General features: G+C 51.8%; 1 protein-coding gene across 3 annotated transcripts in view; it reads left to right on the top strand.

Annotated features, from left to right (window-relative positions):
• Nucleotides 1–315: 315 nt before the first annotated feature.
• Nucleotides 316–17,450, top strand: part of ACVR1 (activin A receptor type 1) — a 34,654-nt gene continuing 17,519 nt past the window's right edge. Inside the window, exon 1 of one of the 3 annotated variants that reach the window (XM_015869086.1) lies at nt 316–451. In XM_015869086.1, the coding sequence (XP_015724572.1) occupies nt 444–451 (8 nt within the window). In that variant the 5' untranslated portion in view covers nt 316–443. Of the gene's footprint in view, nt 452–8,625; nt 8,733–17,330; nt 17,375–17,450 lie in introns of those variants that run through there. The other 2 variants (XM_015869087.1, XM_032445729.1) reach the window with 2 other exon arrangements.

Here is a 17,450-nt window from a genome sequence, read left to right on the forward strand (position 1 = left end):
ACGGCCGCACCGCAGGACGATGGCCCCTGCCGGTTACCTTCACGTCCCCGAACATCGCCGGCAGGTCGTGCGTCTCCGTTCCCAGGTCCGAGTGATACAGGACGTTCTCATCCATCGCCTCCAGGAGCCCACCGCTGCGGGGAGGAGAGGTAAAGGTGGGTGAGCGGAGCGGGGCAGGCAGCAGGAGGAAGGGCGGACCGGGGCGTCGCGTCGGCGGCAGGAAGTGACGCTCCGAGCCCGGCTCCCATTAGCCGTCACTACGGGCGGGTGCCGCCCTCCGCCCCGCCTCGCTCCGCCCTCCGCCGCCGGCCCATTGTCAGCTGCGCGCCGCCGCCGCGGGGCATGCGGGGGGGCTGCGCGCCGGGTCAGCGCCGTGCCCTCCGCGCGGCCCACGAGCCGCCGCCGCCGCCCATGGCGAGTCCGCCGTAGTGCCCAACGCAGCCATGAGGAGGTGAGACGGGGAGCGGTGCGGGGCCGCCTCGGCCGCGGGGGGAGCGGCGGGGCCCGCGGCCTGCACGAGAGGGGCGGCGTGTAAGGCCGGGCCGGGGGCTGCGGGCTGCGGGGCGCTGCCGGGCGGCTACTGCGGCTCCGTGAGCGTGGCTCCGTGCCGCCGTGCTGCGCTCCGGGAAGCTCCGCCGCGTCGGCCGCACACAAAGGCGGCTCCGGGCTCGGCCCGTTCGCCTTGTCGCCGGCTGCGGCTCCGAGGGCGGCCTTCCTTCCGTCTCAGGTGGTGGGTGAAGACGTGGCGAGCGGAGCCGTTTGCCGCAGTAGCCCGACAGTAAAATGGGGCCGAGACGTTTCGGTGGCTGCCGTCCGGCTCCTTGCAGGGCTGGGGAAGCGGCCCCCGCCGGGAGCCGCGCACTGCGCTGTGCTGCTCGGCCGCTCCCCGGCGCTGTGCTGTGTGTGCTGTGCTGTGTGTGCTGTGCTGTGTGTGCTGTGCTGTGTGTGCTGTGCTGACAGCGCTCCGAACGTCTGAAATTCCCTTCTTTTCTGTAAGAGTCTCGACGTGCCGCCTTTCTAACTCAGCTCCAAAGAAACCGCAGCGATCCGCAGCACGGCAGGGCCTCCCACTTGTTCCCTCCGAGCTCTAATGATGCTTGACAAGTCCTGGGTTGCCTTGAGGCTGGAGTGGACGGGAACCGAGGATGAGGATGGGGATGAGGATGAGGATGGCTCTCAGCCACCCGGCTCTTTTGGCCACACTGATTTGTTGAAGGCATCCCTGGGTCGGTGGGGGGGTGCAGGAGGTGTCCCAGAGGACATCTCTTCTGCCATGGATCTCCTTCTGCCATGCTTGCTGTGACCCAGGAACTCCCCACCAGCAGAACAGGCCTGCTGTGTGCCGCCTGCTGCTGCTGCTCCATCTCAGGACGAGTCCTGTGCCTGTTGCTCTGACTCAGATCAACCTCTGTCTCAGCTTTTACATCCCGAGCTGTAGCGAGGCCAACAGCGTGGAAGGCGAGGCTGATAGTTAAATGAAAGAGCCGGAGGGAGGAAAGCTGTCCCATAGATTTCTTGGTTTAGTTCTTACAGTGTGGTATTGAAGTTGCGGCTGGGAAAGGGGAATCCTGCTGACCTGCTGGTGGTGCTTTGGAAACCTGGTTTCTTGTGGTTTACTTTATACGTGTGTCGGGGGGCAGGAAGCATTTTGGTGTGCAGCTGGTGAGGCCGTTACCTCCTGCTTGTATTCCATAGTGCTGCTTGTATTCCATAGTGAGTGCTGGAGCTGTGTTGGTCAGCATGAAAAGCTTTGTGAGAGGAGCAGTGGTGCCCTGCAGGAGTTCAGCCTCACCCTCCTCAGACTAAACTCGCGCAACAACTTTGGTCACGTTATCTTTTTGGAGCTGTTTAACATGCTTTGAGACACCGGAGTTCTCCTTATGCTGTAGTAGCTGGATATCTGATATTCCCGTGGTTGTTTACACTCTTCTATATTAACGTGCATTAAGTTGGCTGCATTTTTTGCTGCTGAGGCGATGCGTTAAAGCTGACCTCTACCACCAGTTATTAAGGTCCTTCAGCAGGAGAAGGAGAATGCATTGAGAAGCTGAGGTGAAAGGGGAGGGCTAAATATAACCATTTCCTGCAAAACTGTTTATTTTGAAGGGAGCTTGTTTTCCCAGCGTACAGAAAAGCTTCCTTTTGCTGCTTTGCTGTCTGTCATCTGGCTCCCTTGATAGGTTCCAGTGTACAGGAGAATACAGGGAAGCGTTGCCAAGGCTGTGGGGAGGGGTATCTTCTATCTTTCTATCCAATCCCAGTCTCCTCTCCTTTAGTTTGAGACCAATTCCCCTTGTCCTGTCACAGCAGACCCTGCTGAAGAGTCTGTCCCCTTCCTTCTTACAGCCCCTTTAGATACTGAAGGGCTGCTCTCAGCTCATCTCAGAGCCTTCCATGCTGAACAGCCCCAGCTCTCAGCCTGTCCTCATAGGGATTTCTGTGGCCCTGCTCTGGACACACTCCAACAGGTCCGTGTCTCTCCTGTACTGATGACTCCACATCTGGATGCAGTGCTCCAGGTGAGGCCTCACAGTGCATAGCAGTCATGCAGGGTCCCCTCCCTGCCCTGCTGGCCACGCTGCTTTTGACGCAGCCCAGGATCCGGTTGGCTTTCTGCGTCAGGAGGGCACAGTGCAGGCTCACATCCAGCTTCCCACCCACCAGTACCCAGTAACCCCGACCCTGCCCTAACCAGGTCCTTTTTGGCAGGGCTGAAACACATCCACAGAGCTTATTTGGGAGGAATGCAGGTAAGTCTGCAAGAGGGATAAAATTGGTTCGATGCTCCCACTGCCCTGCTCTGGCCTTGCTTTGCTCTCCGAAGCCATTTACTTGGGAAGGGATGAGCAGTGGGCTCCTGATCAGTAGTGAAGAATCTCCTTTGGAGGTAGGAGGCGAACGCAGGCGGCAAAACAACACCAGCGTGCTGGTGGGTTTATTTTATTTGCCAGCTGGTACTCTGAAGCAATGCTTAAATATAATGAAGTCTGATGTTAAAATAGGATTTAGGAACGGCTGCCATAAATAGCCAGGCCCCCTTTTAACCCCTTCACTCCTGCCCAAGGGGAAGAAATAGTACTTGAATTTGTTCCCGTTCTTAGGTATTTGGGTTCTCAAATGAGGATCTCAGTATCTGCCCTTGTATCTTTTAGTCTCTTCTGTGTATAAACAGGTTAAAATCTCAGCCTGTGCAGCTATATTACAGCACCAGGAGATCACTCACACCACGTGTAGTAGATTTCAGAGTAGAAATTGCTGTCTTCATCCTTAACATGGGTGAGGATTCACAGGGCTCCAGTGGGCCGGGTGGTGGACTGGCCATCCCAGGGCTGTGCTTGGAGATGGCTGGTCAGACCTGAGAGGAACCAAGGGTGCTTTGAAGAAATTCTGCCTCTTTCTGGGCTGTTTTTGTGCAGTTTAGAACCCAGTTTTAGAGCAGTGCTTTCAGAAGCATGGAGCAATAGGTGTGTAGGAGTGCGGCGATACCCGAGGCTCCCTATGGGCCGTGCTGTGGGTGTGCTATGGCACCACTTCAGCTGGCAGCCGTCCCTTGCTGGAGGTCCGGCCCCTCACACACTGCACACAGCTGGGTGCCTGCAGCTGCCCCCCGTGTGGCTGTCAGTGGGCCTTGCTGCTCTGCAGGCCTGGCTGACAGCTCAGCAGTGGCTGTGGTTAGAAAGGCTGGGTTCATCGCCGCTGCTTTTCTGTTAATTCTGTGGGGCACTGACTTTTCTGGAAGGATCGTCAGGGCTGTGTTGGTAGTGCTGGCGGTGCAAAAGTGCTTCAGAAAGCCTGTGGTGTTCTTTATTAGCAGTTCAGGTGCTGACCGACCCTGTGATTCATCGGCTGGTGAATAGTCAACATCAGGTGCTGCATCACCATCTCAGCCGGTTATTACACGATCCCGCCTTCAAACAGGGCTCCTTTGATCTGTGCTTTCCTTTGGTGCCGGGCTCGTCCCAGCCGCAGGCACGGCTCTGGGCCCCGCAGGGAGAGCGGGCCGTGTTGGGGCAAAGAGCTGCCCGGTTCTGATGGGAACGTGTTCTTTATGCCTGCAAAGCAGCGTGCTGCACACGCTTCAGCACCTCTCCAGCCCCCACTAACATCCCTCGTGGTACGAAGGCAGCGTAGCTCTCGAAGCAATTAGGGTAACTCGTTGGCGTGGGGCTGCTCAGCTTTGTTGTGTGAGGTTTTGTGAGCTGCTGCAGGTGCAATGAGGCTGAACTGCTGGGGAGAGAGGGTCTGAGCAGATCCTGCGGAGCTGTGTGATGGCTGTAAGGTGAGGCCATGGCTGCACGCCGTGTGGAAGCTGGGGAATGCCGCCTGTCATCAGCAGGGCTGAAAGGTACATCTGGCTTTGAGGGGTGAGGTACGGAGTGACCTGTATGCTGGGGGGCATATGAGAGTGGATTTCTGTTTTAGGAAGGGTATTCGGTCTGTTCCTGGGTCTGCGGATGGGCCTTTGGGTGCAGAGCTCTGCATGCAGTGTCAGGCTGGGGAGTTTGCCTCTGCTGGAAGCGTGGGGCAGAGCAGGGATGGTGACCTTCCCACGCTGTGTCCTCGTTGCTTCTCCCTCAGCCTGTGCTCAGGGGCCCTTTTGCAGCCAGCAGGTTGGTGTGGGTTGGAGGTACCTCTCGTTCTCTTTTCTCCCATTGAGCTGAATAGGTGGCTGAATGGTTACTGATACAAAGTGGTTTCTGTGGATGAGCACATCTTCAGATGCTCCCAAGAGTGTCTGTGTTTCTGTTCAGCCATCTGTGGTGCTCCACGTGTGGACACACCTGGAGCTTGTTGCAAGTTATCTCCGGTCTGTTTTAAAGGAAGGAAGACCTCTAGTATGGTGACTGGACTCTTGTTTGCCTTGGCTGAGTGGGAGTGAGCTCTACCTTGAAACAAGATGGGCTGAACAGAGGGGAGCACCAGCTGTTGCTAGTTGGCTTTTTGGCAGACATGGAGGTAATGCACAGCTCTGGGCTGTGCTCTCCATGCCTGGAACACTCCTTTCTGCTATGCTGAGCCATGGGACCACCTCAGTTGAGCAGAGGTGAGCAGGAGGAGCTCGTGCTGTCACACGGAGCGGCTGTGCTCAGCAGAGGTCAGACATTTCTTAGAACAAGAAGCTGCAGACCTTAACGTCTCTGCTAATGAGCTGCAGAACAGAGTCCAACAAACACCTCTTCTAATTGCAGGTCTGCTGCTTGTCTGGCATGTATCCTATAACTGCAGGAGTAGGTTGGCAGCCCTTCACCGGATCCCTTTGGCTGGGTGGATAGCTCGGAGGCTAGAAGTGGCTGCCTTTTGAAGTCCTGCAAGCTGCTGATGGCTGCTTTCATGACTGTGCCTCAGCAGGCCCCTGAGCCTGGGCTGCTAATGGCCCGGGGGTGCAGCCTGAGCCACACCATGGCTGCACAGGCCTTTAGCTGGGAGTGGGTGCCAAGGAAGCGAGCAGACCTGCTCATCCCTCTCCACGTGCTGCTCTTTCTTCTATTCCAGTGCTTCTGTGGCCATGTAATGAGCTGGGTAAGGGTGTTAATTTTGTTCAAGTTCAGCCTGGCTTTGCTGGTCTCCTTCCAACAGGGATCGATTTGTGTCTCAGTTCTGCGCTGCCCACGCTGGGGTTGGGTGGCTGCCTGCAGTGGCTGCGGGTTCGGGGTGGGAGCAGAGGGGAGGTCTGCATCTCCCTGGGAACAAACGTAGCGTTAAACAAGATGTGTGTTTGTATTAGTCAGGCTGTGCTATTTAGGGCTCTCCACTGCAATGGAGTTGTCTCTTGTGTTTGTGTGGGTGGACTGGAACAATTAAGTCGTTTCAAGGCTGAATCTTAAAAGAGAAAACGAAATGAAAAGATAGTGGTTTGGTTTAGGGGGAGGGTAAATTAATTGTAATGCGTTACGCTAAAGAAAAGATAGTTGGTATCTTGCAGGTTGTTTATTACTGGCAAAAATCACGTTGAAACTCTTAGTGACTTCATTCAGCATTGCAGTGCTTTGTTGCTTACCTGAAAGGCCGCTCCTCGTGGTGCTGGGCTGCTGTGTGACACGGGGCTGTGCTGGGCTGAACGGTGGTAGAACCTGTGTGTGTGTTGTGCTGTTGAAAGGCCAGTGTCAGGGTGCCCTGGCAGGGCTATTGTCACCCTGTGTCTCCTGGGTAACTAGGCGTAAATGTGCTGGAGGGCCCATCTCTGCTTGTCTCTGCACAAGGCCTGTTTACTCTGAAGACTTGCACAGGGCCTTCCTTTGATGTGAAGTTCCCTGTCCCTCTGCCAGCAGGGTGCCCTGTGTGCAGGTGAGCTAGCTGGGCACAGGGCTGAGAGCTTTGTGGCTGCCATGAAGGCTAAATCATGGCAGTGTTGACTGTCCTCCCATGCCCTTATGTAACTGGAGCCCTTCTCTATCCAGGAAGAAACACACAAGTTGTGTCAAACAACCAGGATTAGAAGAAGCTCCTCTCACGTTTGCTGAGGAACAGGCAGCATCCTGGTGCTGGCCGGGCACCATGCCTCGCTCTGTTCTCTTGTCCCTCCCATGGGCTCATGCTGTCAAGACACCACTTAACATTTCTTCCACACCTCCTTGCCTCTGCTTTTGCTATCTCTTTTAACCTCAGATCAGTTGGCTGTCAATTAAACCTACACAGATGTGCCGGGAATGCCATGCAGACACATCTGCGTGTGTTTGTGTACCACATGTTTGCATCAGCCTCTGGTAGAGAGTAAGCTAAATGAATATCGTGTTCCAGCTCGCCCAAACAGGAGGCTGGTTTTCTGTCTTGGTGGGGACATTTTACACACATCACACTCTCATCCTTTTCTCTAAAGCAAACCTGTGCATAACTGCTCTGCGAAAGCTGTTCTAAGGTCCAAAGCTGTTTATATCCTTCCCCCACTCGTGCTCCTTGCACCTGCAGTATTTTAAGGAATGAGTGTATCAATATGACCAAACTTAAATAGTGATATTTGAATCACGTGCACCATGAAAATGCCTTTACTCAAAATAAATGCAATATTTGTTATGGAATGAATAATCTCGGGAACCATCATGGACCATTTAAAGGCCAGCCAGGAGATCAGGCCCAGCCAGCATTGGTTTATGAACGGTAGATCCTGTCTGACAAACCTGATTTCATTCTATGACAAGGTGACCTACTTGGTGGATGAGGGTAAGGCTGTCAATGTGGTCTACCTGGACTTCAGTAAGGCCTTTGACACTTTGTCCTGTAACATTCTCATGAAGAAGCTTGTTGCCCATGGTCTGGACCGGTGTACGGTCTGCTGGGTGAAGCACTGGCTGGATGGCTGGGCCCAAACAGTTGTGGTCAATGGGGTTGAATCCAGTTGGCTGCCGGTCACTAGTGGCATCCCCCAGGGCTCAGTTCAAACTGGTGTTTCAAACTGCAGGGTTGTTGTAGGTCTCCTTTCACAATGGGCCTGCTTGGAGTAAATCTGCCTTTATTCCTGGTCAGGTTGTGTTCCTGGAGTATGTCAGAATTGATGTGTGCTGTGCTGGTAGTGCTGCTGGTTGAGCTCCCCATGCAGATGTTCTTTACTTTAAGAAAGAGCCTGCTGTGTAGACAGGAGTGCTGAAGGCCGTGAAATGTTACTTATCTAATTTTAGTTATGTACTGGAACTTGATGGCTCTTCAGAGACCTGGCTGAAGATATCAGCAGGTTCCTCTTCAAACAGTGGGAGAAGTAGGAGGTGGCATGTCTGTGGTCTTGGCTGTGATGGGAAAACCTGGAGAGAGGAGCAAGTGTGCTGCTTTGGGCCAGAGTGTGCCTTGAGGTAACTGGCAGCCAAAGCAATGAGCAAGGCCTGCCTTCCCTAGGGAGGGGAGGAGCTGAACTCGCTGCTTTTTGAGTGTGTTTGAGTTAGAGCATTGGGGTTTTGTAGTTCAGGTGCTGGAATGGCTGCCCGGGGAGGTGGTGGAGTCGCCATCCCTGGCAGTGTTCAGGAGGCATCTGGATGAGGAGCTACAAGATCTGGTTTAATGGTTTGCTGTAGCTATGTTAATGGGAGGATGGTTGGACTAGATGATCTTGTAGGACCTTTCCAACCTTGTGGTTCTATGATTCAGGGTGTGTGTAAGGCACTTCTGTTCATGGTGCTGCGTAGTTGAGTCCCTTCCCTTACCAGTCTCTTACCAGACGAGCCAAAAGCTTTAATGCTCTCTATTTACCTATCAGAACTGCATGTATGTGATGTCTATCAAATGTATGAAGCGACAACTGGTTGTAGCTTGTAGTTTCTGCCCAAATCGCTCTTAGGGTTACAATTAGTTATGCATCACCCCTTGTTCTTGCATTTCCTTTGATTGAAGTCTTGGTTGGGATAAGCAGAGATACACAATGTTAACTCTGGGGTCTGTCCCTCCCCATCACTGCATGCCAGCACAGTGTGCTCCCAGTAACGGTCAAAAGTTCTGTTCTTCCCTTTCATCCCGTTGTTTGTTATTAACAAGGTTGCTTTTCTTCCTGGGAAATAAAGTTAGCATTTAATTGGTCCTAATGGTATCTTCATTTATGTCGGGCAATGATTAACCTTTGTTAGAGAACAAAATATAAGTGCAAAGCCAGACACAGAATCCGTTCTTGAAGTTGTGACTCAGCTTGATGATTTTAAATACTTTGATCACTGTTCAACCTGGAAGTGTTGAAATACTTACCAAGCCTCAAAGAGTGTAGTCCACCATGCAGATAGATAGAGACTGCTGTCCTGAAAGCTTCAGAAAACCAGGTAAAGTTCCAGATAGGGTATTTTGACCTTGAGTTTTGCTTAGCTTTGCTTTGGATCATTATGCTAATGCAGTGACTCAGGGCGGTTCATCTTGCTTTCTATAGCTACTTGTTTTATTCTGGTAGTAGCCCAAAGAAGCCTCCATTCTGTGCATCTTGCTTAGTGCAGAGCTCACCGTCACGCACAGCACTGGCTGTAGTCAGAAGCACTGGGTGCTCTGCTTTACCCAGCATACAGACTGAGCAAGGAGCGCTGTGGAGTGCTTTGAAATAACCTCTTGCTGTCATATTGTGCACTTCTAAGAATAAGATTTAGGGTTGGAAGGAGGAGATGGGGGGTGAAGATGGAGCGCAGTCGTAAAGCAGTGCGGAAGGACCGAAGGAGCCTTTCCTCCTCTCCAGGAGAAGGCTCCTCTGATGGCAGTGTGGTATAACACCGCCCCTGAAGCGGTCTGGGAAGGATGGAAATGTTCAGTACCGGGCTGAAATCACCCTGGGCAGCACTGCCTTCCCAGGGCAGCCTGTGCAGACCGGCTGGATTTTCAGGTGGCCAGGGATGGTTTTCCCTGCGGAGCAGTACAGACCTGGAGAGATCCCCAGCTGCTGTGGATCGCCCCTCCCCGGCACTGCTGGTTTGGCAGCTCAGCCCCCAGCGTGCTCACCGCAAAACCACTTTGAAGCTCTTTGATTTCTTTGCTGCCCCACCTGTGGGAGCCGTATGGGGCCGGCGGCTGCAGTGGGGCTGGCCTGGTGTGACCGGGCTGCTGGAGCCCCTGCCCACAGCCTGCTGTGCTGCCCGTGGCCGAGCTGCCTGCTCCTGCGTGGGCCTGGTGCCTCTGCTCACTCAGAGCTGCAGCAGCTGCTGCTGGACTTCAAAAGAAGCAAACGGTGCAGAAATGGGACGTGTAGTCACTGCTGGAAAGTAACGTGTAGTTTCAGGTTCCTCTAAGCAGCTTTGAGCAAGAAGTCATCTCTTAGAAAGGGTTGTTGTTTAAAGATCTGTTACTCAGTTTCACATTTCTTGCAGCAGTGTTTTATAAACACCCAAACCAGTGTTAACTTGTGTCCAGCAAAGCTCGTCTTCACTAAACCCTGCTGCAGCATTGCTGACACTCTGTGTCACAGCCATGGACCCTTCTGTGCTCTTCAGTGGGTGATAAGGAAGAAAGTAATGGGGTTGTTGATCCAGCTACAGAAAGTGCTTCAAGGTGGTGCATTGCATTCGGTTTATTTCAAGAATAAACAAAAACAGGAGCCAACTGACTTCACGTTAGCCAGCCTCAGGTCCCTGTCTATCACATGGCAAGGAGGATGGGGTTCAGGCACTATTCAGTGCCATGAATGCTTGGGCATCAATGCAAGTTCTGTCAGAACCTTTTGTAAGCGAGCTGCAAATGCCTGAAAGCTACCTGCTACGTGGTGTATGTGAGTTCATCTGGTGTGGAAGGTGGCTGAACGGTGGCCAAAAGGAGTGTCTGTGGGCTGGAAGGCAAATGGAAAGGGAAGGACCAGGGAGATTCCAGAGGATGGGGTGAAAATGATCCCTTTGAAAGGCTGCGAGTGTGTGAAAAGGGTTGTGATGGCAGAGCATGGAGGAAGAGGAGAAACTGGTGCTTTTCCTTAGTTAAATGATTTACCCCATGTAGTCTGTGTAGCCTGTGATGTTCAGTTCTAGTGTGCTGTTGTAAAGTAGATGTGAAGAGAGCGCTGCTTGTTCTTTTAACTCAGGGAAATTCTAGGCAGAGAGAAGCTTTGGATTGTGTGAACAGCCCTTGGTGGAGATCAGAGCTAACCAATGGCTGGTCGGTGCTGTAGCTTCTGGCTGGGCTGAGTTCCAAGTTTGTGGAGCTGTGGTCTTGGTTGGTTTTGCTTTGGGTATCCATGAGAAATACTAATGGTATTTTTTGCACAGTGCTAGTGGGATGAGATGCCTTCCAGCAGACAGCGGAGGAATGGGGCCACTTTGGTCATTCTCATGCTCTGAAGGTGGTGTGGCAGCTCCCTGGGGCTGGGCAGGCATAAGAAGGCTCAGTGCCCGGCTGTGAGGTCAGGGCTGCCCAGGCCATTGGCTGCCCTACAGCCCCCACCCCATGGGCCGCTGCCTGCCCTTGGTGTGGTGCGGAGCTTGGCCCCTCAATGTGAGAGCCGGTTAGGGAATAACCAGCAGTCGTGGCTTCTGTTAATTAACTACCAGGAGTTAAGTAAATGTTGGAGCAACTGGTCTGTGTGTGCTTGGCACGTCTGTGGGCAGGGAGGTTTGTGCTAGCTGGGACACGTCTTGCCCCTGTGCCTGTCTGCGGCGCAGCTCTCTGTTGCTCTGCTGGTTGTGGGGATGTGCTGGGCATGGCCTGAGCCCCGGCTGTGCCCCATACAGCTGGGCTGTGTATGAAGCACCATGAGCTTCCCATGAGCTATCGAGTAATGTGCTCTGGGGCCGTTCTGTTCATTTCCTTCTGTAGGTCAGTGGTAGTCGCCTTATTTTGCTATAAGAACCGTGCCACGTTCGTATTGTGAACTTTCCTATCAGCTTTGTTCCTGTTATTTTTCTGATAATCCTTCCTAGGGTTATTTTGCAGTGGAAGGAGTTTTATGTTGTGTCTGAGTCTGTGTGAGGGACTTTTTTCCCAGCAGGGCTGTTCTGGAAGGGCTGTATGGGAAACGCGGATAAACTCGGTCGCACGCAGTGCTCAGGAAGCTCCGTGTTGCTTTCTCCAGCTTTTATCTGTCTCCCTCTTTGTGCAGCACACAGAAGTTCCAGATGTTGTTTTGGCTTGGAGATATGGAATGGGGAGAAATGAGCAATCTCAGTGTTCAGAGTCAGCCTGTCTGGTTCTGTATGGCAGGAAAGCAGGGAGATAAAACTCCATTTCTGGTGCATGTGCTGCCTGGGTAGCCAATAAAATAACACTGTCCTCGTTGGAAACGAGTCCCGTGTTGATGGGGTCGGTGCCAACCGCCTGAAGAGGCAGCTGTGGGATGAGAGCAGGGTGAGACTGTGGGGCTGTGTGGGGCAGAGAGCCAGGGCTGTGCTGCTCTATAGGTTGTGTGCTGTAGCTGGGGAGGGCACAAGCATCAGATGTCCTGAGTGTCTTCACCTCTCGCTCCTCCTCACGTGCTTATTTCTGCCATATTCAAGCAGTTTATTTTTGAAATTATTGCTGCAGTTCTGCTTATTTCTTTAAGAAGAAAAACGTCTGTTTTGTTTTTGTTTTTTTTTTTTCCCCATTGCTGAGACTAGAAAATGGAAATTTCTGGTCAGCATTCTGCTTCCCCTGCTGTTTGTCCCTTCCACTTGGTGCAGATGTCCTTTGGTCTTTTGTTTTCACTTTGGTGAGCAGCTCCCCTAAGTGTTCTGCTCACTTATGTGTAATGCTGCAATGCTCAGAGTACGTACGCTGACTCACAGGGCAGAGGAGCCAAGTTGGTGCTGCTCTCCCAGTGTCTGAAGTCATGTCTGTGTTTGCTTGGAACCAGGAAGGACTTGTCCACAGTTTGTGCACTTATTCAAACAAGGGCTTGGTGTTGCACTCTGGATGGGTGCAGAGGAAACTGGTGTGTGTCGGTGTAAGAGACAGTCAGAGTGTGTGCAGTCATAGCTGGCTGGATTGATGATTTAGCTTGTGTTGCTCCGGTTTTGCCTCAGAGGTGGGTGCCTGAGAGGTGCAGGAGCTGCAGAGAAGCAGCTGGAGCTGGGAAGCTCTGCTGTCTGCCTTTGTGTTGCTCGGCATTCCTTCACCCGCTGCCTGGAGGCACTGCTGGGGTGTCTTGGTCATGTGGTTTATGAATCAAGCCAAACTCAGATGTTTTCATGCCCAGTCTGGCCTATTTTCTGAGAATAGCTTTAGATGTCTCAGTCCATTTAATTGTGGTTTCCTTAGCGTCTAGTCCAGCTGAAGTTGAGATGGTTCCTGGCAAAACTGCATGCTTGCAGGCAGGCATGGCAGCTGCTGCTTCACCTATGCAGCCGTGCTCCTGCAGACCTCAGAGCTCTCAGAACTAGGTCTGTGCTGGGTGGGAAGTTCTGCAGTACAGAACTCAGACTGTTGGATGTCCAGGAGATAGGAGAAAAGCTGGTGGCTTCCTCTGGAGGTAGATCTGGCTTCACATTTCCACTGGGTGGCAATAAGATGGCAAGCTTTTTGGACTGACGGTTGGATGCCTTCATAAACGTTACTGCACTGAGAGGCTACTGACAGTAAGCGGGCATTCAAATGTAATTCACTGTGTCTTTGGCAGTGCTCTTTTCCCCTTTGTCTTGGGGCAGCTGCCATTAAAGGACTTTTGGATGAAGTATGTTAATTCCTGTAACTTGTGCTCTCTCATCTGAGGGATTTATGCCGAATTCTTCCTGATGCTGGAAGAAAAATAAAGAACAAAAAACCCCCAAATCAACATGGTCCCTCTGCTTATGATCAAATGCTGTCTTTTCTTGTACTGGGCTCAGAACGGTCTCTTGGTCACGTCCTGTTAGAGGTGGGCCTCGACTCAGAGCAAATTTGGGTATCCTGTTTTCTCTCTTGGAAGTGGTTGGTGAAGGTTCTCTCTGACTTGTTGTATTCAGTCTGTTACATTAACATTTGTGTCTGGATCCTCTATGTTGAGATGCTGAGCCTTTGGAATTGCCACTGGATGTATGTCATAAGCTCACTTTAATCAAGAGAATACAGCTTAGTTGCTGTGTGATCACAGAGGATTTGCTTCTAGGCAGTCTTTCATTCAGAAATCCGAAGCCAGACTTGCCTGTAAAGAGATGTAGCTTGTGTTCTGCTTCATGTTAGCAGCTAAAAGTATGTGTGAGGCCAGTCATGGTAATTGAGCTGGTGGATAGTAATTCGATTGCTTTTGGCATCTCTGAGAGCAATTAAAACGAAAGGCTGAGTAAATGTGTGGAACAATTTTCTGAAGACATACGAGTACAGTCAGGTTTGGCAAGGCCATGTGGGAGGCATGAATTTGGAAGCTTACAGCTAGCGAAGGAAAAGGAAGACACAGCACAGAGCTATGGATAGAAGAGTCTGAGTGGTATCTGGAATAAATCTGTCGGGAGAAGTGATAAGATGCCAAGTTATCAGGCTTAGAGTTGTTTGTGATGGAGCGCTGCCTGCTGTGTGTGTTTGTTCCTTGGGTCTGTGACTGGGTGTTTGGCTCTGAAATGCTCAGTGGTATCGGGCTGGAATTAAAAAGCACTTGCACCTTCTTAAGGTCCTTACATATGTGCATACAGCACTGGCTGGTGGTGAGACTCTGCTGTTTACATCTGCGGGACTCGGGCTGCATTTGTCTTGCAGCAGGGCTTGCCAGAATGAGAAGCGATCTTGAAATGCTGTTCACGTTACATCATCAGACCCTAGCTACTGCCCTAAACCAAACCAAAACACAGCGCCTGCCCGAGGCCAAGAGATGTGTGTTTAAAATGCAGGGAAAGGAGAAATAAAAAGGAGGGGGCAGGGATCCAACCAAACTACCATGGCATTGAGAGGAGCTGCAGGCAGTGGGGCACTGCACGGCTGGCAGATGCAGGGCAGCAATTGGAACACCAGGGCTCAGTCTGGCCTGGTGATGAAACACACTTGGTGGGTAAAAAAGCAGAGCAGTGTGAGTGTTTTGCTGTGAAGTCTGCCTGTTGTGCAGGCAGTGCATTACAACTTTACCAGAGTTGCTTCCCAAAGCTGATTGGGGTTGTTTTGTTTTCCAAAGAAGGATGCCATCAAAGAGGCCTGGTTTGCAGGACCCAGCCCACAAGGGGGCTTTGCTCCGCAGCCTCTGGAGGTGTGAAAGGAAAGCCAAAGTGAATTGTAGAATGGAGAGCTATGTTATAGACTGAAAACAACACAAAGAGCCCTAGAGTAAAGTTCTGCTGGGCGTATCTTTATGCTGCAGGTGGTTGGTTTTGCCAAAATGAGTGTGTTTCTCTTGGGGTGCTGGGGGTTGTGGCTGGGATCCCTCCATGCCCACTCCCCTGCAGGGATGGAGGTGTTGGTGCCTCTGTGGCTGCTGCCCGCCAGGAGCTGGATGGAGCAGTGCTTGATGGTGGGCCGGGAAGCACTGTGAGCCATGGAGGTGTGCTTTTCCTTGAGCTCTTTCATCATGTGTTGCACAGATGAAAGCTTAATGAAGTAAAGGAATGCCTGGTGGGTAGTGGGCCAAGTCTCAAAGGAGTCGACTTCGAGTGAGTTAGAGCTAGTAGGTGTTAGTGTGCACTTTTTCTAAAGGCATAGCAAGCTTTCACGTGCAACTTGTAATAGCCAGCTAGAAGTATTTGTGCTCGGTTCTTACACACAGCTTGTGGAGCAGTCTGGGTTTGTGATGGGTGGCAGAGGCCATCTCCCTTATTGAGCTGTCCCTGCCTCGTCCTCTCCCTGCCCTCCTCTTTTCCAATGGGAATGAGAACTCCTGTGTTCCTGGCCCATGTCTTTGGCCTAGGTAAGGTATTTTTTCCTCTTGGATAAACATGTGGGTTCTTTTTCCAGATGGTGTGGATATTTCTACTTTGCAATAATTTCTAATTGCAATTGTGTCAGCTGAGGACGGTGGGTGACAGCATAGACAACAAATGGATTCTTGTTGTGTGTGCCAAGCTGGAGGCTGAGCAGGCCTTTATTTCTGTATGTGACTCCATGCTCTGTTCCCTCTCTCCTAAACAGGAAAGGAGTGAATACTGTATCCTGTTTGCTGCCCTGGGTGAGATGGAGTGTGTCGCAAAGTGCCCAAGGCACAGGCCCTCGTGTTCAGAATGCCACCTAGCGGTTACTGCTACTGCGGTCGTCCTGGTGTTACCTGAGCCAGGTTTTGGTTCTTATATATGTGCATTAAGTGCTCTGCAGACAGGTCTGGCTGTTTGCAGCCATTCTCTGAGCTCCCCCCACAGCAGGTACCTGGGCAGCATCAGCCTGCACAGCTCCAGCCTGGCTCTTGGAGGCTTCCAGGAAACAAAGGTTCACACAGGCCAAACTTGGTGTTTGGCTTTTCTCTTGGAGAGGACAACGTACTTTCTGAAACACGAGGTCTCTTCATAGCCTGGGTTTTGCTGTTTGCTTTGCCAATAGCTGAGCGCTGGCTGTCCTGCAGCCTTTGGTGCGGGGCTGTGTGGGTGCTGGGCAGGGAGTGCTGGTGGGATGGTGGGTGCTCTTAGAAGCCCTGGTGAGTTGACAGGCATGTTGTTGGAGGAAGCCCCCCAGTGTAGTGGTAGGTGTGTTGCTGTCAGGAGCCTCAGTGCATTGGTAGGTGAAGTCATCAATGGGTGCGTTAGTGTGGCCAGCAGGTTGAGGGAGGTGATCCTCCCTAGTGTCTGAAGGGAGGTGGGAGGCAAATGGATGAGGCCAGGCTCTTCTTGGTGGTGCACAGCAATAGAACAAGGATGAATGGCCTAAAGCTTGGACATAGGAAGTTCTGTACAAACACACAGACAACTTTTTTACAGTAAGGGGGGAGGAAGCGTGGGCACAGGTTGCCCAGAGAGGTTGTGAGGTCTCCTATGCAGACATTCAGGACCCAGCTGGAACTGTGCGACCTGTGGTAGGGTACCTTATTTAGCAGGGAGCTTTCTCCCAGCCTACACCTTACCCATGAGTGCTTGTTGACTGTGCTGCATGCAGCTTTTCTTGTGTTTTGTGATTGTTGGAGGTGAGATACTACATGTGTTGTAAGGTCTTTTGGCAGTGGGAGGAGGAAGGCAGAGTGGGTGCAAGCAGTGAGAAGGTGGGCTGTGGCAAATTGAGCAGTGCTGGGCCCTGCTTGCTTCCTCCCTTCAAGCAGGGAGTCTCAGAACTGGAGCACACAGGGTCACAAATCCTTGACCACGTTAACCGGTCACAAAGCAATCCCTCACATCTTTCCAAAACTAATCCGTGTTGGGTAATAAATACAGAAATGGTTTGGCTTTAGTCTCTGAGCACAGAGGTAGCCTGCTAGTGATGTGAAAAGGCAGCAACTGGAGATGCTTGATGAAAATTGAAAAACATTGGTAATGTCACTTTTCTGTCTGCTGCATTAGGATGCAGTGTGAGTAAGTGAATGTAAGCGTTGCTTGTCAGAGGCACAGCAGCAGCCCTGTGCCTGCTCACCAGAGCCATGTTGATCTGGAAGTGTTCCCCACTGCTGTTTTGGGTTTGGGATCAGGGCAGGTGAGTGGTTTGGAGCTGCAGACCCATGGGGCTGCTTGCTGCTATCTGCAGTTATCTGCAGTCCACGTTCCCCACTGAGAGGACCCCTGCTACAAAGAAGTTCCTTGTCAGTAGCCTGTAAAATAGCTCTTCAAAGCGACAAGAGAGCTTTTGTTTTCTTGTAAGGAGCAAGCATCCTGGAAAAGGTTTGCAGTATGTGAAAGAATTCTCTCCTTTATTTACTTCCTTAGAGGAGCCCGTGCCTTTGTTGGGAACACGGTCAGTTCTTGTGCAGGATGTGGGTCAAGCAGCACGGAGCTGGATGGCTCTGCCTTACACACAGTGCTTTCCCTGCTGTCCTGTGCCAGTTGCTGCTGGTTAAAGAAAGTTATTCAGCAGTTTCAGGCTGAGATCTCTCTTTGCTGAGTCCAAACAACACAGTTCTACACAACTTCCTTTTAAGTCCGTGGCAGTTTAAGTCTTTAAAACCTGGTTGGTAAAGCAAATCTTTGATGTTACAGGCCTGCTTGGTGCTGAAAGGGTGCGTGCTGTCCTCTTGGCACACTTCATATCATGCTATAGTTGCACATTATGCTTCTGTGGCTCTTTACGGAAAA

This window comes from Coturnix japonica, chromosome 7, assembly GCF_001577835.2.
Source record: "Coturnix japonica isolate 7356 chromosome 7, Coturnix japonica 2.1, whole genome shotgun sequence".
Taxonomy (NCBI): Eukaryota; Metazoa; Chordata; class Aves; order Galliformes; family Phasianidae; genus Coturnix; species Coturnix japonica.